The 26058-nt window shown below is 36.7% G+C and overlaps 1 protein-coding gene across 17 annotated transcripts in view; it reads right to left on the reverse strand.

Annotated features, from left to right (window-relative positions):
• Nucleotides 1-26058, reverse strand: part of RBFOX1 (RNA binding fox-1 homolog 1) — a 1377247-nt gene that overhangs the window by 780383 nt on the left and 570806 nt on the right. For all 17 annotated transcript variants that reach the window (XM_052772622.1, XM_052772607.1, XM_052772605.1 and 14 more), the window contains one exon: nucleotides 13976-14038. In XM_052772622.1, coding sequence (XP_052628582.1) covers nucleotides 13976-14038 — 63 coding nt within the window. The remainder of the gene's footprint in view (nucleotides 1-13975; nucleotides 14039-26058) is intronic.

Below are 26058 nucleotides of genomic sequence, written 5' to 3' on the forward strand. Positions count from 1 at the left end.
TCCTTTTGAATAAAACAAAATGATAGAGAACGTCTTAGTGCTGAAGATGTAATATGAATAGTAACACATCATTCAAGGACATATTCAAATACCAGTTTAGTCCAGCAATTTGGTTTCCTGAATGTTTGCTGGAAAAGCAAACCAAATCAAACCTGGGCTAGCATTCTCAAATCCTTTGTGGCATGTATTTGGAAAACATATGTAGAACTGAGACACGTTTCCCAAATCAACAGAAACTCAGAAGGATTTCTTGGGTTTTTTAAGTGTTAATATCAGGCTTATTAAATGTTGAGCGACTGCAGTTCATTACAACAAATATTGAGAACAAAATTAAAAGTAAGTGAATTTTAAGCTTGCAGCAAAAACTGAAAAAAGAGAAAATATGAAAACACAAATTAGATGCTTTCAAAGACAGTTTTTATGAAAGGTGACTCAAATTTAAAGACTGTAGCACATGTGTTTTGAATTTAAAACACACCATATTTTTGCAAGGCACTCATATAACCTTAATAAAACATTTCGGAATCTAAAATAATGCAAACAGATTCAATTCAACAGAAAATGGCTTTCAACAAAAGCTACTGCTACTTTAAAAGAATTAAATAATTTTCTTTCATCATAATTCAACAAATACATTTTAAAAGCCAGTGAATATCATAAATGTTGATTCCTATCTTTAAATTTCCTATTACATATTTATAGATACACTACAATTTTTGTATACAAAACTAACATTAACAAAGAGCTACACGCTAAATACATAACTGCATTTCTAATGCCATACATCAGAGGTCAGATGAAATACATCACTCCCAAGACGTAAAAGACTATTTCATTACTATTTTGCATTTTAAGTTCTTTCTGATATTGAAACCAATCTTCTTCCTAAATATGAAAGTGTAGCTACTACCTAGTATTATGTACTTCAGAAATCTTACAAAAAGATGCCAGAATCACCTTTTTGTCTTCTATCACATAATTGCTAACAACACTGTAAGTTGTTTGTTTTTCCTAGATGGTTTGAATGCGTTTGCAAGTTTCAGAAACACACAATTTTTAGGCTGAGACTTTCCATGCTTAACTCATTTTAGTCAGGCAGCCTTGAAAGAGGATCCCGAATCTTTGAAAAGGGTACATATGTGAAAAATACTCTAAGCTTCCATTAACTCTATCAGAGAAAATGTTTAGAATTTCTCAAGAGAAACAGTAGAAACATCCTCATGTAGCTTCTCATACCTGTTTAAGGAGGATGAAAATAATTTAAAGAAAACACTTCCAGAGATGCACAGAGTAAGATTTTAATAAAACTTTGTCAAGCTACTGGTCCCCAAAGGGCACCAAGCCTGTCAATGTGTGCATTCACGCATGGCTTTATTGATGTAAATAACCTCTGATTTCACTGAAATCATTCACGTGAGCTTACCATACACACAGACTGGAATTTATGAATAATTAAGACAAAATCCTCCCATCAATTCAGCAATCTGAAGACAAAAAGACTTCATTCCAGTTAAGAGATTTCTGAATCTTTATAAATCTGACCATACCTTCATTTTACAAACAGGGCAGGTCAGATCCTGGGCCAATGGGCGTAAGGAGATGAAAGCTGTTATTTTTAAAAGCTGTTTAGCTAAACAGAGGTGCAAAGTTCACACTTAATGCAAGAACTTTGAATATCACAACCTATGTTTTCAAATAAAATGGGGAAAATACATTGCATATTCATGTAAGACAAAAAGAAATCCACGTTACACTACAGATTGAGGTATCTTTGCAGTGCTACAAGAAAGCTTCAAAGCCTGCACTACAGTTTTATAAGTTTCTATCATTATTGATCTAAAATATCTAAGTAGTAAGCTAATGGTTTCCGATTCTGCTTGAATCAGCCTTCTAGACAACTGTCTTCTATCAAACAGTTGCTACACAGTTCTACAGAATGTATGTTAGAGAAATTCCAGCACAAACCCCAGGGCAGCCCAATGTTTCAGGACAATTTTAGGTGGAAGTCAGGACTAACAGGCAAACAGTGTATTGAAAACAGTGAAAATTGCTGATGAAGAAATCTCCCTTTTCCAGATGTACTAGTAAATAATCATTAAGATTCACATCTAGTAAAATATCTATATGAACAGAAGAGCTGTTTTACTGGATTGCATCCTTTAAAGTAATATAGGCTGTCCAACAATGATCAGTATTAGATGTTTATGAAAGAATATAAGCATCAGTCTTTCCCACAGTAATCTGCAAAGAGGGACATCCTGCATTTTGTTGTGTAAGGAAATACTGCACATTAATTTACACAATTATTCTTAACTTGCTTATATTTTTTGCATCTAAAATATCCAGTGGCAAAACTTTGTAGAATAGCATTATATAGCATGAAAAAACCATTCTTGTCATGAGTCATTGCTTGATCATTTTGAGACCATAATCCTTGCCTTATGAGTCATATCATTATAATATCAATATTCAAATCAATATCAATAATAATTTCAATCTATCACTTTTCTCCCATTTCACTCACCTGTCAACTCTTTTCCAAGGTAAAGACCTCTAGCACGTACTTATTCCCTGTATAAAAACTATTTCATACCTCTGATCATTCCTTTCACCTCACCCTGGACTATACCTTTTTGAGACATAGGGTAACCAGAACTGCTTACAGTGAGCACATGTAAGACTAATGCAAACTCCAGCAGAGACAGTCCTGTATTTTCCGTACTCAATGCCTTTCCTGAAAATTGCTAAATATTCAATTTGCTTTTTTTTGACAGCTGTCAAGCATTGAACTAATGCTTCTGAAAACTCCATCTGATGTTTCCAAGAAAGGCTTCTCAGCAATAATAGTCATGCACTCCCTCCTCGAGAACATATTTCCATCTATTATAAAATTCTGAAAGCAAATTTTATTCTCACTTAATCCTTCAGCTTACTGCACTTCCCTAGTCAGTCTTGGTTTTGTCCTGAATAATCCTGTCTCAACAGCAATTTATGTCCCTTTCATTTTTTATTTTGTCCTTTCTACACACTGAATAGTATAGATTCCCATGGACTTATACCTACAAACCTCTTCACTGTAAAAATTCACCATTTATTCATATCAGTGAAATGATAGTGGATCTGCCTTCATTACACTTTAGCCTCCTGGTTCACTGGATGTGCACTTAAAATTTCTCCATCGCTTCTCCTCACTGTGATGAGAGGAAGACCCTAATAATCTCTAGGGTCTGCTACCAAAGTGTGTATAAGGTTACTGCTCTCTTCTGGTTCTGGCTGCATTTTCCCACAGACCTCCTTACCTACAATGAACCCAACTCCTCTTTTCTCAGTATAACCTATATTTGCTATCTGCATTACATGCCCTTTTATCAGCAGCTGTTTCATCTGCCACTAACCCAATACTGCAACATCTTTCTGCAGTTCTATGTGATTTCTCTAGAGTAATTGTATCATCAGCAAATTTTTGCCTTCCAGTTCAATCTTTTTCCAGGTCTTCCCTTGACACTTCAGTTCAAGCAGTTTATTCCCCCCATAAAGAATGGATCTTTGTATGAGAACCTACCTGACTTTACTGCCGAGAACATTAGTCCACGGAATTAGGCTTATTTTCAGGTTAGAATATTTTCAGGTGGCATTTTCATTCTTTCCATCCTACACTATAAGCAATGGGAGGGTTATGCTATTTTTCTCCCCTCTCTTCCTTCAACATCAAGCCCAGAAAGTACATAAGGAATGGACAATATCTCCACCTGGAACGAAGCATGAATCCATGTAGGACTTCATCCCCAGATCTGAGGGAAGCAGGAGAAACATCCCATGAGGAGAAGCGGGATGGAACAGAAAGAAGAGGGAGGGGAATGAACCTGGAGCAGACTGTTACTGAAATCACCTCACTAGGTGGAGACAAAACAGTACGTGTGATAATTTCCCCACTTTTTCAGACCACTTTGAACAATAATAAAGGTCTCCCAAGAAACTATGGAGGCAGTCCTTGGATATCACAGAGGAGCATTAGTTAGGAGGCTGTTGACAAGGGCCTTCATTTGAGGCCAGTGGTCCCTAGGAAATAATTTATTGACATCGAGGGGACACATTGTGGATACAACCACAGCCAATTTAAATATGGCCGGTTTTCTTTATGAACCATGAAAGACTTGTATCATATTACATTGAAGTGGCTTTTAGGGACAACCAGAACATGATACAAATATCTCTAAACCTACAAAGAATCATTCTATCTCATTTAACTGCACATCAGATGGTACAAAATATTTTTAGCATTTCAACAAATGAACTTCAGAGCTGCTTTACAAATACTAAGAATTTTATTGCTCTCTCCCTTTGGTACACAATAAAGCACAAGTAAAACCCTAGCTGTAATGATATTCATCAAGATACGCAAATGCACGTTTTCTATGGTAGTTAAAAATCAAGTATAAAAGAACACTTTTTTTCCCCGTAACCTACGAAATAAACATGGAGTATATGGTTTTAAGCACACCTGTAGGTTGTAAATCTATATCCTCCTAAGCACATTCCTTAAATTAACATTCCTGAGTTACAATAAGAAATTGTATTGATCTACCGTAAAATTACTTGTGTAGTATCTTTTTTAGTTTGTCTTATTAGTGTGTTCATCAGTAGCCAAGAGCTAGAATAAAATATTTCCAGATGAATATTATTTGAAGCCCCAAAATTCATGTATTCAGAATTTCTGCCTTGAATGACAAAGCCACACCTATGAAGCTGATTCTGCCCTGATACATGTAGCTCCTATCATCTGAATATTCCCAGTTTTAGTAGTAAAATTGACCACCTCTGAAAGTGTGTATCAGCGCACACAGGAGAATATAGACAGCCACAAATAGATGGGAGTGCGATCACTTCATCATTGCCCTTGTACCTTCAGATTTAATCCTGTGTAGATGTTACTAGATGCTACTATTTGCAAGTGATTTTTGCATAATCATATTTCACATTTTTGCTGTTAGGAGTCATCTGTGATGATTCTGCCTCCTGTAGGCATGCTTTTCTTTATAGCTATCTGTTGTTGTACTACTAGTGACCAAGTTACAGAAAAGCTTGTCAGACAACACAAGCCCTATTGCCTGTAGAATAAGACTTGGAACCAGAAAATACAAACATTTGGAAACCATAAGTTATGCTGAAACTTTCTTTTGGGTTTCAAGAAATCTGAGTGGCAAAGCAATTGATTTGTACTTCAATATCCTAACCTGGCTTATATAAAAGACAGAAAACCACTTTAAATTATTTTGGCTCTGCAACTTTTATTACTTGTAGACTGTGCAAATCTAAAAATAATAGCACACAACAACTTGGTCTTGATAAAAACATATTTGTGAAGTATTTCAGATCAATCTTTTCTCGGTGTAGACCCTATATATATATATATATATATATTTTTTTTTTTTTTAACTGGGTCATTTAGCTGTGCAAAATATCCCTCGAGAAAAAAAAACAAACAACACAACAACCCCAAACCCTCAAACAAACAAAAACACCACCCTCCAGTGTTTTTATTGCACCACTTTCTCTTTTCCAGATGTGCTCATAAAACTTTGTTCCTCTGGGGTGCAGATGAAGGAAGCAGAAACTTCACAGTGAAGAAAAGCAGCAGTTTTATAGTGTATTGGGTCTGGCTGGGATAGAGTTAATTTTCTTCACAGCATCACATATGGTGCTGTGTTTTGGATCTGTGACTAAAACAGTGTTCATAACACACCGGTGTTATTCCTACTGTCAGGCTATTGCTGAGCAGCATTTGCACAGCGTCAAGGTTTTCTTCCCCCCACCCTTTTTCCTCACTCTCCCTCCCCAACCAGTGGGCTGGGGGGCACAAGAAGTTGGGAGGGGACACAGCCAGGACAGCTGACCCCAACTGGCCAAAGGGATATTCCAGACCATATGATGTTCTCAGCAACAAAAGCTCATGGAATGGAGCAGGGGGGAACGTTCATGGTTATGGCATTTGTCTTCCCAAGGTACGAGTGAGGAAGCCGTGCCTTCATGGAAAGAGCAAAACACCTGCCTGTCAATGGGAAACAGTGAATGAATGCCTTATTTTGCTTTACTTGTGCACGCAGCTTTGCTTCACTTAAACTGTGTTATCTCAACCCGTAAGCATTTTTTCGTCACTTTGACCCTTTTGATTCTCTCCCGCATCGCACTGGGGGCAGTGAGCAAGCTGGTGGGTGGGGGCTGACCTGCCAGCCAGGGTCAACCCACCACAGACAGGTAAACAGACCTGTCAACAAACTTGACTTTGCCAGTATAAAGAAGATACATCCAAAACTGAAGTACAGCACATGGTAGTTGACTATGACCTGTGTGCTGGTGTCCAAGACCTGCCCCATCTAAAAAGCACTTTGCCAACTGCTTCTTTCGAGTGAAGTTAAAACACGTCAGCATACTGTCTGTCACAGAGTGGTACAGGCAGGTTTCCTTCTTCTGCATACACAGGCAAGAACTCTGTTCTTTGATAAATCTGCCCAAATTTGCCCTGTATGATTAGTGTTCAATGATTCTGGTAGGTCACAGACAAATGTCTCTCAATACATTAACAGACGTAAATGTATTTCAGCACTGTAAAAGATATAGGCTAAACTACTTGGTGAGAAATCCCAAATTGCTAAATACCAGTGATCAGTGCTAGAACATTCCCATAGTTGCTAGTGAGCTTCTAGAAAGGTCCACAGTCAGAAGCAGTTCTCTGAGGTACAGTTCAATTTCTGAAGGCAGTAAACAATCCTGAAGGAAGAGTAAATGTTGCCAAATACAAATGTATTCTGTCAAACTCACATGCTGTTTCATCTTTCTAAATCTCTTAAAGTATGTAGACTAAGGATAAACATTTCATTTTACATCAACAGATTTGTTCTTATTTCCCAGCACTCTCCTTCCTCACTGAAGATACACTTTCAAACTGCCATCCCATATTCAAAACTTTAAGAGCCATCAGTTATATGATTTCTAACACACCTTGCACGATCAGTAAAAACTCTCACAGAGCATGTTGTTTATTGGTTGTGCACGAGCTACACAGGAGTAACAAGTTACAATACAGACTTGTCAGCTCAGTAAATAACCTCAAATGTAATAGAAAAAAAAGGAAATAAAATTTTCCCCACATCTAATCCAATTATCACAATCCAAAACTCCTGTTCATTTCCATGAACAGTAGCAGTAAAGATACTCCCCCCCAGAAACAATAATACGCTATCACACCTGTGCTCAGTGCTGCGTCCAGACATAGCTCAGCAGGATCTCAGATCCAACACGTAACGCACAAAAAGTGAAATATTGTGACATTAGATCGACTATGAATGCATCATGGGCAGGGACAGAGTGATTCCCCGTTGAATATAGGCCTGACTTACCAAGCATTTATTGCAAAATTCCACGTGCCTGCACTGCTGTGGGCTCATGGCTTTGCCACTCCCTAAGACAGCCCTACCCAAACTAGCTATGCTTAGGCAGCAACTGAGCTGAAGATGTAGGAACACACTAACATACGAGAGCACTAACACAGCTACACAGAAATGAACCCTCCAGGAATCCTGGACTGCTAACACACCCCAAAGCTCAGAACATCATTGCTACAGTTAACAACATTTGCTATACTGAACTACACAAGTGCTTGCAACGACTGTACCTTCACTTTGCATAATTAGCATTATCAGAAGAAGGTACAGAGATCTGTAAGCTCTTCAAAGAAAAAGAAAAAAGTATCAAGTGTATGTCTTTATTAAAGAAAGCTAACACCATTGACATGACCCAGATCATCATGAGGACTGTTAAATTTCAATTAGCTTTGAGCTGTGCTGATAGGACTTTACTAATAATTGCATGATTTTCTTGAGAAAAATTTTCAATTCTTTATGAGACAGGAGAGAGCATGAAATTGTAAGTTCTTTTTCACTTGTTAAACATAAAAATCATTAACAATAAAAGGTATTGGATTAGAGGGAGAGCAGGAGGAAAGATGGCCCAGTAACAGAGGCAATGATTTGGGATTTGAGAAATATGAATTCAAATCCTAGCTCTGCTATACTCCTTCTCCTCGCACATCAGTGATGCTGTTCAATTTTCTGCCTTCTCCTTCTGTAATAAAGAGATAATAACACATACTAATCTCACAGGAATTTGGGGACTTGGTATCTCTTAAATGCCACAACGCTATGGAAATGAACTTGATCCAAAAAATCGTAATGCTGTAATCTGGAGAATATTCAGAGTGCATACAATTGCCAATGGAGGTATTCTAAGCTAAGTGTTTACATGCATGTGAAAATTTTCATAATGACTGAATAAGAAAATGTCTGCAATGTAATGTTTATGAAGGTAATATCTCCGTAGTGTCAGAAAACAGGCTGCTACATACAGTAAATTCAGGTCCTAAGATTAATCTATATTCAACCCCTATAGCTTTTACTTGGTAGACTCAAAGCACCACTTACAAAGATGGAGGATTTAGAAAATTCACAGAGGAATCCATCAGAAAGAAATACTGACTGCATTGTTAAAAGAGAGGAAGGAGAAAAGAAGAAATTGTTAGATATTTCTTTACATGTACATTTGTATATAACCAAGAGAGAATTACAAACCTAACTTTACTTACTGAGTTATAGTTCAAAATAATCTAGGGTAGTATTTCCAAAAAAACCACTTGCGTTGGGACTCTGTCTCTTGTTTTCAAAATGTCCATTTCAATTTCAGTAAGCCTTATGCTCTTGAATCTGCTTTGAAAGAGTAACTTCTAAATTCTTTAGATGCTCAAATAAATACATATATAATTATCTGCAGCAGTGATTAAGCACAATCTAACCAAGGACAGTGCCTTCCTTTATTTATGTAGGAAGATCATTTAAGTGAAATGAGCAGCATAACCACCTGTAAAATCAAAAGTAGACCACTGATATTCTGGTTTGTTGCTTGCACAAACATAAACCCATGCCCTTTTACAATTTAGGTAATCATAAATTATAGCAGTGGTTTAACAATGATTCACGTGAACCTGCTACCACATAACTGCTCTTTTTGTCTAAGACCATTAGAGATGGTACTGACATAAACTTCAAATTAATGACATCCAATAAAAGAAAACAACATTCTCTTCCCCATAGGTAACAAAATAAGGTAAACCTTGGAACATGCAGACTTAAAAAAAAACAAGCCCACAAAACTAAATAAAGGTAGTATATTTAGTTCCCTATGCAGGAAAGAGTTAAAGATCATACCTAACTAAACATGTGTCTAACAGAAAAGTAGTATTTCAAATCAAGCACCTAAAACTGAATTACCTTGTATTAGAACTAGTGTACTAGCACTAGAAAAATTCAAACACAGGTCAGGCTTAGCTACTTTAGTTAAGCTTTTTCTGAAGAAAAAACATCCATGAGAATATTCTCCTGCTTATCATTAGGAGCATGTAAATGCCTCGCTGCTTCTGGTCCTTAATGAATTCCTCCAATAACTGTTAAAGATATTTGAAGATATCACAGAACAACAATGAATAATATAACAGTGGAACAAATACTAACAACTAAACAGTTCCCCATCTTAGCTCAGATGAAGTAATGGAGCAGAACTTACTGCTTCATTTATGTTATCTACCTACCATTCTTCAACTCTTTTTTATTGTAATTCACAGATATCAGTAATTCAAAGTGCTACATTTTTAAAAATATTCAGCTCTCTAGACCAGTACTATCATTCAGACCACATTAGAATACAGAGAGATGAATAAATAAGAATACAATCATTCAAATCTTTTTTCCTTATACATTTATTAGAAAAAGGTTATAATACTGGTTTATTTCTAAGAGAATTATGGTATCTTATAATAGCTCTCTTTCACAATTATTTTGTTCATGCCTCTCAGGTAGAAATCCCTAGATCATACTAAACTCCTCAGATTCCCTTGTGGCATGCTATGTTGTTTTGGAAAATAGATTTATTGTATTAACAATTTTAAAAGATGTGTTTAATGAAGGGGAAAAAAGGACCCATAATACCCAATAATATTTTCAATGCAGTAATAGCTACTTTTCTGTTACTTATTTCAACATGTTTACAATTCAAAGGAAAACACAGCTCTAAAATTAGAGAAAAGGGTTTTGAATGTCTGTCTTTCAATGCCTTTATAGGCCTTTACAGCATGGCAACTAGTTTTGTGTCACTGACAGACTGCAGAAGTGAAGATAAGACTTATGAGACCGACAGCATACTTGCATACATGCATTTACCATGCATTTACATCCACCAGGGTTTCAAATGTGGACAATCATGGGAGATCTTCCAAAGGATGCAACCATCAAATCAACATGGTACAGCACCCCTGTCTCATCCCTTCCCGATTACCTTAAAAATTTCTAGCCAAGGAAATGTGTTAGTAATAAAACAATGAGATCACTTAACTACAGTATGTTTATCAAGCTATGTAACAACTATATGCAATCTGAAGAGTAAGAAAAAACAACAGAATGAGCAAGTATACAGAACTTTTCTCTTGAAAAGCAATTGTATAAACTTTCTGCAAAATATGGAAAAGACAACAGCTTTCTTCTATTTTTTTTCTGAACTGTTTTCAGAGAACTTGGGTGGAACACCAAAGAGAGATGGCTGCTTTGCCAAAGAATTATAGCTTTAGGCAAGGGAGTTGTGTAGGGGAGGGCTACACACAATAATTCATCTTTCCAAATAAGCTAGACACGGAGAAATGCAACGTAACTACTGCTAACTGTCCAGCCTTCTGAACTGGGAACCAGTCAATGATCTTCCATTTTACTTGTGCAGATCATTGTCATTACATACAAGATCAATCCCATTTCTTATCTTTCAATTTTAACCGACATACGACATCCAGAGCATGGAGATCGTGGCATGTGCTATTGCCTAACACTGCACTCTGCAGTATTCCCACCTTAATGAATTCCAGTTCGTGACAACGGAACAGGAAAAATGCTTCAGTTAAGGGAATGAGAGAAGACTCTGCTGATCTAGGTTTTACATCCATTACTGCTACACACTTCTTGTCAGTCACTCTTTGTGCTTGATTTTCCATTATATATTTGGAACAATTCTATCTCCTTTGCCTGTCATGTTTATTTTTAGTTGTTGTTTTCTGGAACTGTCTTTTATTGCTTTGCTTACTGGTTTGCTTAATGCACTGCTGCTTTGGTTGAGTACTGTAGACGTTATTGCACAGTTAATAGAAGGTCAAATGCCAAATAAATCCATAGGCTACAAAATTGAATTTTAAAATCCAGGATTTCTCAGTAATTGAACCATTAAAACTATACTTACCTCAACATATTTATCTATCAAAATGAAACAGAAAAATACTGTAAAGCAACCATAGCTAGAAATTATACTTAAATTCAACTGAAGCATACTGAACACAAAATCTATTGTGATTATTACATGAGGTTTTTGACACTTGTGACAGCTACTTGTTTCATTACATACAATTCCATAATCTTAACACATCCGTGTTGGATTGGTACTGCTATTTTTAAATGCTGCTTCTAAATAAGGGAATGGGACAAACCATTTTATAATCAGTAATGTACTACATGTGTACACCATGTCACGGGTGAATAGGGCATAACGCCCAGCCATATGGTGTACTTAAAGAGCCAACTCATCTACATAGTCTGTTACCAGGCAACATGCTGGACTTCAGTCTGAGCTTGGTAAAAAAATGACCTCTTAGCCCTAGAAGTTGATTGATATTCATTGTGCTGGTTAGGTTATGATCACAAGGGAACATAATAAAACCAATTATGCACATTGAGATTTGGCAGAATTAAACCTTCCCCAAATTACAAATGTGCATTTTCTTCTTCTTTCTTGTCGTACATCCCAAATCTCTGCTTTAGCTTGTTGAAGGAAGATGAATATCTTTTCCTTCAACTACATTTATAGATTCTGAAACACCACATTCACAGTCAAATTAATGTTAGCTTCCTAAAAGCATGCCAGTAATTATTTCAGGGACCACCGTCTCCCAGGGGTTAAAAATACCAACCTCATTCTTGCAATTTTTACCAGAATTTTTCTAACAAACACTGTCAATTGCATCAAATTCTGCTAAGAGCTGTAATGTTATTCTGTGATGGGAAATACTGTTTGTGACTGTACTGGGTTTGACTGGCATAGTGTTAATCTTCTTCATAGTAGCTAGTATGGGGCTATGTTTTGGATTTGTGCTGAAAATAGTGTTGATAACACAGAGATGTTTCTGTTACTGCTGAGCAGGGCTCACAAAGTCGAGGCCTTTTCTGCTTCTCACCCCACCCCACCAGCGAGTAGGCTGGGGGGGCACAACAAGTTGGGAGGGGACACAGCTGGGACAGCTGACCCCAACTGACCCAAGGGAATATTCCAGGCCATAATACTCAGTACATAAAGCTGAGGGAAGAAGAAGGAAGGGGGAGATGTTCGGAGTGACGGTGTTTGTCTTCCCAAATCACCGTTAGGCGTGATGGAGCCCTGCTTTCCTGGAGATGGCTGAACACCTGCCTGCCCATGGGAAGTGTGAATGAATTCCTTGTTCTGCTTTGCTTGCGTACACGGCTTTTGCTTTACCTATTACACTGTCTTTATCTCAACCCACGAGTTTTCCCACTTTTACTCTTCTGATTCTCTCCCCCATCCCATGGGGGGACAGTGAGCGAGCGGCTGCGTGGGGCTGAGTTGCCGGCTGGGGTTAAACCATGACAGTGACAGAAGAAAAGCTAAAAGCAACAAGCATGCTGAGCACTACAAAATTGATTTAAATCTCTCCTCAAGATGAACAGGCTTTTTTTTTTTTTTTTTTTTAGTCTTGTAAGTTAGGCAGTCTTTTTGAAATAATGAAATCTTTTTTCAAAGACATTAAGAGGAAGATTGTGTTCGGTGTAGGAGAATAAATGTAAAACTCTTCTTATATCTAACAAGGACTGTATGTCTAATTTTTTCAATGCCACCAAACTTCATGTGTTGGGGCACAACTCAACTACTAATAGTAATACATTTGAACAAAAAAGTGAATTTAGTCTATTATTTTGTCAATATACATGTGTGACTTTTTACTTTCTACACATAGAACAAAGAAAAGTATAATTATAAATGTATATAAAACACAAATCTATTCAGTCAGCCCAATACAGAACAAGCCACGCTTATTACCCAATACGAAATGATAGAGCATTGCAGTTTATTTTAAGCAGAGGATTATTAAAAATTGTTTGAGAAGTACCAAATACACACCTACCGAGAATCATACACTTATAATAATATATACAGAAGTATCAGAAAAAAATAAGTATAGAAAGTTATATTCTGATTAAAAAGTGCTTAATATTGGTTCTATGTGTTAAAAATAAAAACTTTACAAGAAAAAATAAATTCCAAGTATGAAAGAGCAACAAATAGTTTGGAAGTGAAAGTCTCTTCTCAGGAAGGTAAAAAGCAAAAAACGAATCAGCACAAATACTTTTTCACATGTCCTATAAATTCTGGAGCTTAATTCATGATCTTCTCTATTCTGACATTATGGATGTATTTAAAAAGGAAAGCATGATGAATTATCCATAGCTGTTCTAAGAGAAAAAGTGTTTGTGACTAAGCTATATACAAAGTAATTTCTTTCTGACTGAATCAGCCAAAGGTAAAATAAATACAATAGTGACATAACCTTAACATGTAAATGGGAAATGCAAGAGAAAAGCACTTTAACCTATGGCCAGAGACAGGGAAGACTATTTTCTAAGCATGTCACTAGCAAGTTGTTGTTCACCGAAGACTAAAAGGCATCAGATCTTGTACTTATGGTCTATTAGTCTTGTGATCCAGCATCAGCATGGCAAGTTGTGAAGTCCAAAGTATTTCTTTATTGATTATGAGAGCACAACAGAGATTTCAAATTCCAAGGAAGGTAAAATAAACAAACAACAAAAATCAGTGCACTTACTGAAAGAAGGCTCCGATCATGAAAACAATAGGCACCACTTGCATGGGACTTCTGTGTAGTTTCCTATGAAAAAAAAAAAAAAAATTCTTACTGTAAATGGGAGATTCAAAGATCATATTTGTGCCCTGCACCCATGGAAGGCTGAAGGTAAGCTTTAAGATTCAAAGTGTTGTAAGAAAAAAACAAAATTGATAATGCATTATTTGGGCTTTCACAAGAAGGGTTGCATACATTATTGGGTCATAATTGCGTTTTTATTGTAGTACAAAGCTGAATAGAAAAATCTGCTTATTGATTCACAAATACCAACAAAGATTTTATTATATATTTATTAATCATTCAATGGACAGTAAAAACTTCCAGGCAGTTTGCAATTTATTTGAAACCTAAATCCTATGTTTGCATTATGAACTTACCTACTAAAACGGATATGCAATTACTATGCCATAGCTAAAAATTTACGCCAGTATAGGTTTCCATTTCAACAGGAACACACAACTGTGATTTACTTTTTGTGTATTTTTCAACTGAAAACTTCAAGCAATTTTGCAAAAGAAAGATGATCATAAAATAAACAAAAGGGGCCATCCCACATATGTTATACATGCACATAGCTAGGAATTAGAATAGGATAACATTCTATTCCATGCCACTTTTTCTTATTGACGAGCAGTTGATGACATGTAATATTTTACTGAATTATTCATTGAATTTAGAAGTTACAGTAAGCTCAGCCGTGTTTTTCATAGCAGATTCTTCCTACACTCATTTTTCATTTCCATGTGCAAGTGGTAGTATATACTCTGTGACACAAATATTCTCGAAAATAGAAACATTGTACATATTTTGAGTCTTCAAAGAAAATGCACACCTAGGTCTATGTATTACCAAAACATTCCATAGATAAATAATATACTTTTTATCCACTTCAACAAAATTTCGAACAGTAAACATATTGAATATTTTTCACAAAATATGTTATTCCTTATATGTGATTCCATTGTACACAAAACAAACAAACAAAAAATCAGCAAGTCAAGAGTCAGTATTGGCTATCTCTAGTGCAGTTGAGAATAAACAACAAGAACTAACAGTACCGGAAAGGTACCTGTTCTATAAGCACATCAGGTAATATTGCAACTATCACACATACTGATAAAAAAGCCCAACACCTTCAGAATCTGAGAAAGTGACAATCAGCAACAGAAAACATACTTGCATTTTGGTCTCCTCAGAGCAGGGATCATCACTAGGAGAGTCTCTATCAAAGAAAGATCCAACTTCACAAGTGAAGTTCCTAGCAGTAATTGCAACTGTCTTACCATCAAAAAACCCCACATTAATCTATTTCTGAGCTGAAGACATAAGTTTCTTTTTATTTATGAAATAAAATGAACCATATACATGTAAAAATGCTATAGAAAAGGCAGCCCACATAAGAAGGCTGCATAGGCACGTAAACTATACATTAAAACTACTGCATCTTACCCTTTCTGGGTAGTGTGTCTTTGTGCACGATCAAAGATATCTCTGAGTACAACACAAGGTAAATTAATGGTATTGAGAGTTCCTTAAAAATCTCTAAGGAGAAGTATTTTTTAACTAATTAGCCCACATTTTCAAAAATTACGTCTGATTTAGGACCACCTTGTAATGCCACAGTGAAATTTATTCATGGTCAACAAAATTGAATTGAATAATTGAAAATTAAGTCTCTCAGGTTGTCTCCATCGGGGTACTTGTGTTTCACTATTGAAAACACTGTGATTTTTCAAATGCAAACTCTCCCTTTTTAGACTCCGCACTGATTAAAATGCTACCTCATTGAGGTTAACAGTACATTAATTTTCCTTTTCTGAAAGACTTGTATCTGACCACTCAATCCTAGCAGACTTTCTGTTTAGCATAATGTTACCTATCATTAATTTTAGAAACATTACACTCCCAACTGCTACTGCTAGTATTCCTTATTTATCCTGCAGTTGCACATTCCAGTGACTGAGGAAACTCACAATGCACACAGAAATAAGAGGTACAGAATTTTACAAATATATGCAAAGCTAGGAAAAAATATGAATATACTGTTGTATGTAATTTACAAAGTACTGCTGTATTAAATCAGAGCAAATGCAGACAAACTGTAAAAATAGTTACCGCTAAAACAATTAACTTGGCTATACTATTTAACCAACAAGTATTCATTTTGCCTATTTTTACAGTACTGTATAACCCCTCTCTAATTTCCTCCACATAGTAATATGAAAGTTTTATGCTTTACTAACTGCAGACATTCCTTAAAATGTTTAGCAATCCGAATATGAGAAGCAGAGAGGATTTCCTCAAAACAAATGGTCTAAAAGCACCTGCCAAAAGGCGAGTGGAACTCCACCCACAGCTGTGTACTCCATACCACCACCAAAGGCACTTTCTTACAATACTGTTGGACAAAAGGAAGAGTGGCATGTTTAGAAACTTTACAAAGGTTTGTAAAGATTTCTCCCCAACCAAAGAAATATCCAGTCTGTATACTAGTTTGCCTGAACCCACGTAGCTGTCCTACATGACACAAGCCAGTTAAGGAAAGTTCCTTGTGCAGTGCACCTGGAGGCTCTTGCAAACCCCACAGACAACGATGAAGGTCCACTACCTATTACACAGTACGTGACCGTATTTCCAGGTCTCCTGTAGACCGCTTTGCAGAAACCGCACGTTACGCAGTATACTTTATTTGTTATCTAGCTACTCAGGCAATATCTAAAAACCAAGCAAGATTTTTCAGTTGTATTCACGTGATAACATGAAGCAATTTTCAGTAGAAGGAAATACAGCTAAAAAATGCTAACAATTTTGTGGAAAAAAACCTACATTCTGACAAAATCCTATTTACAAGCCTCAAGATAACCTAGTCGACTATGATGGACTTTGACATTATACCTTATTATTCTTTGTACTGACATGAAATGTCATCAAGACTGTCCACACAACTAAAAGCAGCCTTGAAGAAAAACATAAGATATGCGTTTTTAATGCTAAATTTTCTTTTCCACAACTGTCATATATCTTAGCAAAACATGAAGTAGGCTCTTGTTTTGCACTCCTATCACACAGAAATAAATATACAATTAGCAACGTTTTGCTTGCATCTGGTATTACAACATTTTTATGTGACAGGCACATACAAGAACAGCAACAGCCTTCTTCAGATCAGCAGCAGAGTTACCATCCTGCAGTGCTCCAGTCTTTCTTTTCTGAGAAAAGGAAAACTTGAGAGTGAACTAGAAGACTTCTGCTAAGCATGTATGTAAAAGTCTGGCAAAGAGGATGATGTTTTAAGATGCACTTAAAAATGGAAAAGTTGTTTTTTCAGGTGAAAATTTCAGGTGCGTAGACAAGTACTGAGAATAGCCTGGTCTCTTCTCTCTCAGGGCAGTCAGCCCAGGCAGCCCAAACAAGCAGAGGTTATTCTGCAGGGTCATTGAGAAAGATAGCCCCAGGCCATTCAGGCTTCATAAATAGTTACTGTACCCAGGCATTCCAAGAGTATCCCAGACATTATATTATTTCTTCCATAGAAGTAGCTCCCTTAAGAATTATATTAAATTTAAAAAAAAATCCAAACAAACAATAACCCCCAAACCCAAACAAACAAAAAAGAAAAAAACCCAAGGAAATAATAATTACTACTAATACATATACACAATCACTAAGCCTGACTTAACACCTACTGTTTCACACCTTTATCAAAAGCCTATGTATAAATTGATCTAATCTGATAATTTTTACTTTAATTCTGTTCTAAAAATGCAATTAAACAATGATATCTGTTGCTGCAAGTTAAAAGTCATTCCCTTTAGATAACAGCCAAATACAACAAGCAGTGAGTTTTGCCACCATTAGACTTCTAACCATATTACTTCTATTTCGAGGCTTTTTTGTTTGGTCTCAGTTTAATTTCCTGTCAGCCTTACAAGAGATTTCTAATGTTTGGGCTGTAGGATATGCTCTGATTAAAAATAATCTTCCCAATTACTGCCTGGCATGAGTCTAGTGCCACATGCACTCTGCCACTGGCTTCTGAATTTCTGTCAGCAGTAATTGTGTCTGTAGCTTCTAACTGTAAATGAAAACCCAGGGGGCATATTTGGGTTCCAGTTTCCTTTGCCTAGCCATATCTTTTAATTTGCACTGTCTGTCAAAAGGAGATGTTTGTAGGCACTAAAAGGAAATCCTTAGAACACCAGGTTAAAAAAAGAGGAAAGGAGAAAAAAGAAATGCAACTGGAATATGATAAACTATATTTGATATTTATTCTAGCACACTCGATGTAGAGAATCTCACTGCATTGATTAGCCTTAGAAGAGGTAGATTGAAACCATTTACTGAGCATTTCTAGCTGCACTTTTTTACCATTAGATTTAATCATAAGCCTTGAGCATCACCTTCTTATTGCTATTTTTTTGGAATGCGATCATTCTAATGGGTATTTGACAGAACAGGGTTTCTTATCACAATGGAAAAACCCAGTATTTCTCAGGCTCTGGCCCCTGGCCTAAACTATACCATGGGGTTGCCCATCTCCAGCCCTGGCCGGACCTAAGACACGGGCTGTAGGCAACCTGTCTCCTGGGTCGACCCCCTAGACCTACACCGCATCTCCTCTCCAGGCTGTCCTTTAGTCCTGTTTGCTGTGTGGCCTTCAGACCCACATTGTCACCTTGTCTCTGTCCTCTCCCTGTCCCAGTGAACGGCGGCTCCTGACTGGACTCCCCAGATGGATCCTGGGCTTGGTCCACCGCCTCGCTCGCGGCTGTCCGTGGACAGAGCCCGTTTCCTGGACCTGGCTCTGCCCTCCGTGTTTAGACGCCGTGAGGCTGCGCCCCATGGGGGAGGGCACAGGCTCCGCTCCTGGCTCTTCGCTTCAGGAGCAGTCGGCTGACACCAGGCCCTAGGATGTCTGCGTTTGAAATCCCGGTGCCTAAACCTGGCAAGTCAATGCAATCACAATCACCAGTTTCATGATAGATTTGCGTGACGATTCTCATTGATTCACTTTCCCTCTTCGGAGTGCTGCTGCTGCTGTGATGGAAAGGTGGCCCGGTGTCGCCAGGGAATGTGGTCTGTATGACAAGAGCAAGATGGAAGCAAGGTGCTCTGGGTCAATTTTCTAAACGAAAAGAATCTTAGGAAGAATGAAGCACAAAGCACAGACTGTACTCTGCGAAGCAGATACAGAAGAAACTCAAGGAGCAGAAAAATATTTGATATAACGTCAAGAGTGAAGCTTTGTGTAGAAGGGAAAAAAGTACAAACAACTACACCAAAAGTACAGTCAAGAATGCTTATATAGGATATACAGCCTTCACTGCAAAAAATAATATTTTGAAATATTCACTGTAAAATGAATGATACTGTAAAGTCCTGTGAAAATAATTTTCTATGAGGTTTCAAGGTTTGATCTGTCAAAATTAAGTAAATTTGTGTCTCAAAAGTAAAATGGCATCCAGCACATTTGGAATTCAAGGAGTACAGAGAGCATATATTTGCATACAGGAATCATGGAAGTTTTCTTTGTGACAGGAGGACAAATACTGAGATTTGGTGAATGTGAGCAGGGATTTGTCCAAACGGCATTTGAAACTGAATAGCTGTTCTTGGCATAAGAACTTATTTGAAATATTAAGGCCAAATGTTAGCGTTCTGCATTATGTTTGTTGGTTGATACTCTATTCTGTATGCTTACATCTGTAAATGAGGGGAGACAGTTGAAAGGTGGGAACAGAACTGATTTCAGCCCTGTCCTGGACCTTTGGCAAACCATTCTGTAGTATAATGTTCCTATCTTTAGGGCTATGCCCCTTAGTAAGTATTCCGTGCAATGTGATGACAAGACACCAGTAACAGATAAGAACTTCAACATATTAACTGAAACATACACAGCTTCTCATCTGTACAATGGAGATTGTAATGACCACCACCACATTCATAACTGCCATGTATTAGAGGTAAAAATGCCACGGATCTGTTAAAATACTGATTATTTTAAAAAGAATTGTCCTGGTTTCAGCTGGGATAGAGTTAACTGTCTTCCTAGTAGCTGGTACAGTGCTATGTTTTGAGTTCAGTATGCGAAGAATGTTGATAACACTGATGTTTTCAGTTGTTGCTCAGTAGTGTTTAGACTAAAGTCAAGGATTTTTCAGCTTCTCATGCCCAGCCAGTGAGAAAGCTGGAGGGGCACAAGAAGTTGGCACAGGGCACAGCCAGGGCACCTGACCCAAACTGGCCAACGGGGTATTCCATACCATGTGACGTCCCATCCAGTATAGGAACGGGGAGGTGGGGGGGGCAGGGATTCGCCGCTCGGGGACTGGCTGGGTGTCGGTCGGCGGGTGGTGAGCAATTGCACTGCGCATCATTTGTACATTCCAATCCTTTCATTATTGCTGTTGTCATTTTATTACTGTTATCATTATCATTATTAGTTTCTTCTTTTCGGTTCTATTAAACCGTTCTTATCTCAACCCACGGGTTTTGCTTCTTTTCCCGATTTTCTCCCCCATCCCACTGGGTGGGGGGGAGTGAGTGAGCAGCTGCGTGGTGTTTAGTTGCTGGCTGGGGTTAAACCACGACAAGAATATACAAGCTGTGCACAAAGTTCTTTGTGCCTCCTCTGAGCCCTACAGTACAGCAGCATTTTACAGGCTGCAATACAGAACAAGACTGTGATATCCTCAAACTATCTTTGCTTCTATTTCCATATCTCATTTGAGATAAAAGCATCACCTGCAAGGTATATCCCCCTACCCTGAGATAATGATTGAAATTGCCAGAATGTTTAAATGAATACCTACTTTTTCAAATGTAAAGTAAGCCACTGAGTTCAAAATAGTTGATCCTGTGACTGAGGCCATGCAGATGTTTAAATATTTTCAGCATAAAAACCGTAGTATTAAGTATAACAGTAAACACATTATGAAACTGAAAGAAATATTGGGAAAAGACAAATGTAATCACAGTAAGGTAGGAAATCTGGATGTAGACAATAGCTGATATAGCAAATGGCATCAAAACCTCACTACTGACTTCTTCACTGAGCTTTCATTTCAAATCCATTTTTCAAAAATACATAGCATTCCATTGCCATTATCAAGATTAATGTCCCAAAAATACATGAAGACTGTGGGAGAAAAAGTAAGGGGGGGGGGGGGGGGGGCAAGCACTGTAATGTAATTCACTGAATATATTCTTAACAATATTTTAGTTTTGTTTCATAATTCAATACTTGCTCAATAAAGAAATAAAAATATAAATTGTTTTCTACAACATACTAAATAGTCCTTTAAGAACAACCTCAGCCTCTCACAAAATTATAAAAAAACCCCCAAGTTAATAACCAAAATATCTTATTCTTAGTATCACCATTTAAGCAGTATGATCGACATTTTCTACAGGTTGCACAGAACTCATGCTAAGTGGTGACTATGTGTCCTCCATAGGCAATGCCCCCTCTGCATGGGAACAAAAGTCAATTCTCTTTCACACAGATTACTAATTAATTTCTCAGAAAAGAAATACAATTTTAGAGGGTTTAACCTGAAAAATTTGTGGTTTTTTCATGTAATTCCCTTCCTTTCTAAGCCTACACATAACAGATTTATTCCTGCCTTAGTAGTTTTTAGCGATGTTTTTACTTTATTTCAAATTAGGTTTAAAGAGTTCTGGAAAAAAAAAAACCCTAGTCAAATTACATTTTTACAGTGCTACGCACCAAAAATGCCTTACATCAATTATTCTGATTGTGTGCATACTCAGTCGATGAGTAAAGTCTTCAGTGCCTTCAAGCTTTCGAGAGAAGTCATCAAACTCTCAGCACTTTGCCAGACTACCAAGCCTCTCCTCATATTAGAGTAGTACTACTGTAATTACAAACACCACTAATTGCTGTCAAAATATTTCTTTGTAATAATGACCACGGGTTTTATCATAACCTAGTATCATTTATCTCAATTGCTTTCTTGGAACACCTCTTACTCTCATTTAATGCTACTACAAACAATGTTAAAATGTGTATCTTCACTTGCAGTAACACTGATCAAACTATCCAAAGTACAAAGACTGAGCAACATCATTAAATGTATTACATTATTGCATGTATCAGACTTCGAGAACTCACAGCTCAAAAAAAAAAAAAAAAGGGGTGGGGGGAATATCTGTAATACTGGCAGTGACATTCAAAGATCCTTTCAATTTTTTTTTTTCTTTTTTTTTTTTTAACAGCTACAGTCTGGGCAGACAATGGAGAGAGATGGGTGCAGTAAAAACAGAATTCTAAGAATTACATTTATGTGACAACCTAAAAGCACTCTTGATAACATAAGGCCGCTACACCAAAAATATAGCCACATATGTTTGCCTACTCCTGATGCATAAAACACACAGAGGTAAAAACTACCTCTCTATGAAAGAACAACAAAAAATAAACTTTAGAAATAATTCAAGATTAATGAAAAAAGTTACATAAACTGAAAAAGTATTAAAAATCAGTTTGTTTCTTTGAAAATATTTTCAAAAGAAGTTCCAAAAAACCAAACGAAAACAACCCAACCAAAAAAAGAAAAAAATAAACCAACCCTCTACTCGATATATACTGACTGTTTTTATTAGTGTAAGTTCTTGAATAGCTTTTTAAAGGTCCCTTAAAAAAAGAGATCTTTCAAAACTTTGGCTGCAAAGATAGCTCGCTACAAGTGCCTGAGACTACCGCTCTGGGAAAATCAGCTCCCCAGTCCGTGCAGGAAAGTGGCAGAGTCCCAGGCACCAAGTTTCTCTATTACTATAGTCATCATACTTATTACTTAACAAATAACAGCTTTGGAACTTTTCCTCAGAATTTCTTCTTTTCTCCTCAGTCTTCTGCAACAGAGACTGTTCTTCTACCTAAGCTCTTGAGCAGGTAGAACAATTCCATGGAACATCAGCAAGATTACGCATATGCTTAACCATGGTAATACACTCATATCCCTGCTAGACTAAAAGATCATCTATAACAAATTCAAGTGAACAAGGCATTCAAAGAAGATGCAGAAATAACCAAGTAATTTGAAAAAGGCTTAACTGTTATCAACTGCAACTATAAAGAAGTCCTTCTATCATTTCCAATGGTGAGCTTTTAGCACTGAATACCCTGATAGTGACAAAGACTAAAAAGCAGGAACATTATACTTTCAGAATAGGGGGGTTACAATTTTACATTTTTAAACTAATAGTTCTCTCATCTATCATAGGTCAAGAAATGAATTGTGCCTGTATAAGCAATGGAGTTTTGAAAGAAATTTCAGATGTAGAAAAAAGAATGGTAAATTTGCCTATTTTTTCTTCTTTTTTAATAAAAATTTAGACATTGCCTAAGAGCTTTAGATGTTAATAAATACCAACTGAAATTAATGACCAGAACAAGGGAAAATAAAGTTGCCAAAAGGAAAAAAAAAACAAACAGTTTAACCAATAGCTTTGTGATTTATGACATGATTATTCTTACAGAAACAGCTCAACTCTAGGCTGTATCTATCACTATGATCAGGAAAATGTAACACATCAAGAGTAATGTAGTAGCATGCAGATGTTACGAGCCCTAACAGAAAAACTGTAATTAGAGGGTACGGCACATTCCACTAACTGAAGCATGTTTCTTGTGGACAAAACCATCTCCTTTGGGTAGACACTCCACATTTTCTGATCCAAAGAAATTTTTATCACCACAGAAAACACAAGCATCCTTTGACACCCTGGACACAGAGGGGATGGGGTGGGTTAGGTGACAGTTACCAATCTTCAGGAAAATTGGCTTTTATAAGGTTATCAGGTCTTAAAAGGGTCCAGCCTTCCCACCAGGTAGCCTATTTCTACAGAGAAGACAAAAGTTATATCTGTCTTTGCACATGAGGTATCTTTACCAATTTTATCAAAAGTATTCTCACTGTTTATGAAGTAGTAAGATTTCAGTATGAAAAAGCAGCAAACAGTAAAATAATATAAATCTTCCATGTTTGTACATTTACTCCTGCTAGGTATAATGACTACAACTGATTTTAAAAAAAGTCAGTGTTTATTTTACAAACAGGAGAACCTTGTTGTTGTTTCCAGCTGAGTATAATTACGACTGCAAAATGTAAAGTCATAGTATAGAAAAAGTCCGTGCAGATCCTACACTGCAGTTTAAATGCTCACCTCTGATCAGAAAAAAAGAAAGTAGGAAGCATAGCTATGTCAAGGAAAGCAGCAGATTTTACCCAAGAGCAACACACCCTACAAAACATTTCTGCCTGTGCTAATCAAATTTTGATTTTCATGGGAGGAAAAGAACACCAAAAGCACAAGTATAAATGATGCAATCTATAGCCCAGGCACAGAGAACACATCTCTGCAGAACCATTTGTCCCAGATTTGCAATTTGTAAACAAAAAAAAGGTGGTTTTTTCTTAACGACAGTTCTTTCTAGGTGTGCTACATCCAAGTAGAAGAATGGGATTTGTAAGCATCACACGTTTTCCTCCACATTTCTGAATGACCAGTTCCACACAATTTTTTCTTCATCTGTAACCTCTCCTAGTGTACTACAAAGACCACAAACTGCAGGTAATGGTACCTTCTCCATTCACTCACAGCATCAGGAGCTTCACACCAGTAAGCTGACACATCTGAAATAAGACCACTTATCAATGAAGAGAGAGGTCAAAGGCTTCTAAGGTTGGAACAGGAACCTGCTGGCTGCTGCAAATCTCCCACCAGTGCATTTGAGCCTGACACTTAATATTCAAACTGAATTGCAAGCTATGTACTCAAGGATAAAGCTCGCTAATAATAAAGATTCACAGTCTGACACGTTCAGCATACAAATTCTCAGTGCAGAGCTCATTCTGAATATTTTTTTAATCTAAAAAAGAATCAGGATTTTTTCTTTTTTAAAATACACAACGGTACTTCCCATTTAGTGAGAGAAACAATGGAATGAGAAAATAAAATTTTATTCTATATTTAGATATTGGTAAAGAAGTACACATTTTATTACAATATAGGTATACTGTGTATGCAGTCTTTGCCTTGCTAATCATAGGAATACATCAAATAAGGTATACATTTGGTTTTCGCAGGGCCAAATCCTTTGAGCCAGAAATCCACTACTTGAAACCATTTAAGAATCTGCCCAAATTTCAGATAATTTACGGCATGTATTTAGCACGTCAGCTGTGAAAGCTAAAATCACCAGAAAGGATCTAATACCTTGATACATATTACTCAAACATTGTATCTAACTAGTGGTCTAACTAGTCCAATATTAGGTCACCAACAAGTAGCGATTGCTAATAACCTTTCATAAACTCCAGACTATTTTAATCTTCTGCTCATCGTATAGAAGAAGCTTCTAGCTTCTAGGTGGTATTTATACTGTCTTTTAATTTTTTATCTCTCAGTCTTACTCATCTTTTATTTTATCCAACATTGCTTAGTTCACAGTAAAATATTCATTGTTTATTTTACAGTAACACTGTAAAGTCATGGCCCATTTATTTTTTCCCTTTCAATGTTTATTTTACATTACAACAACCTGGCTACTTGTTCCCTTTTTTTTGTTATGTATGTAGGAGGAGGTCTAAAAATAATGAAATTATAATTAAATGCCTAATAGTTTTTACACTGAAAATATTGTTACTCAACTTTACCTCCACTTAGAATCCTTTGCTTATTTTGTATTTTGCTTTGAACATCTACATTTCTATTACTAAATCTACCCCTTTCTTTTAAAAATCACATTGCATCCAGCTTAACTACATCTCACTAAATCACCTTGTTAGTCATACTTTGATTCACTCCATTTCATTGCCTTTCATATTTAAATTATTCAATTTCTTTTCCTACTCCCCATATTACCTTTGAAAATGACAAGCCTCGCTTTATGCAACAATTTTTTACACTGCAACTCCTATTATTAACACTTCATCATTTTCCATGTATATTTGCAAGTTTTCCTGCAGAACTGCCTTCCAAAACAATTCCAAATTTACACATTTAATCCCATCTCTTTG

Source organism: Harpia harpyja, chromosome 21 (assembly GCF_026419915.1).
Source record: "Harpia harpyja isolate bHarHar1 chromosome 21, bHarHar1 primary haplotype, whole genome shotgun sequence".
Lineage (NCBI taxonomy): Eukaryota > Metazoa > Chordata > Aves > Accipitriformes > Accipitridae > Harpia > Harpia harpyja.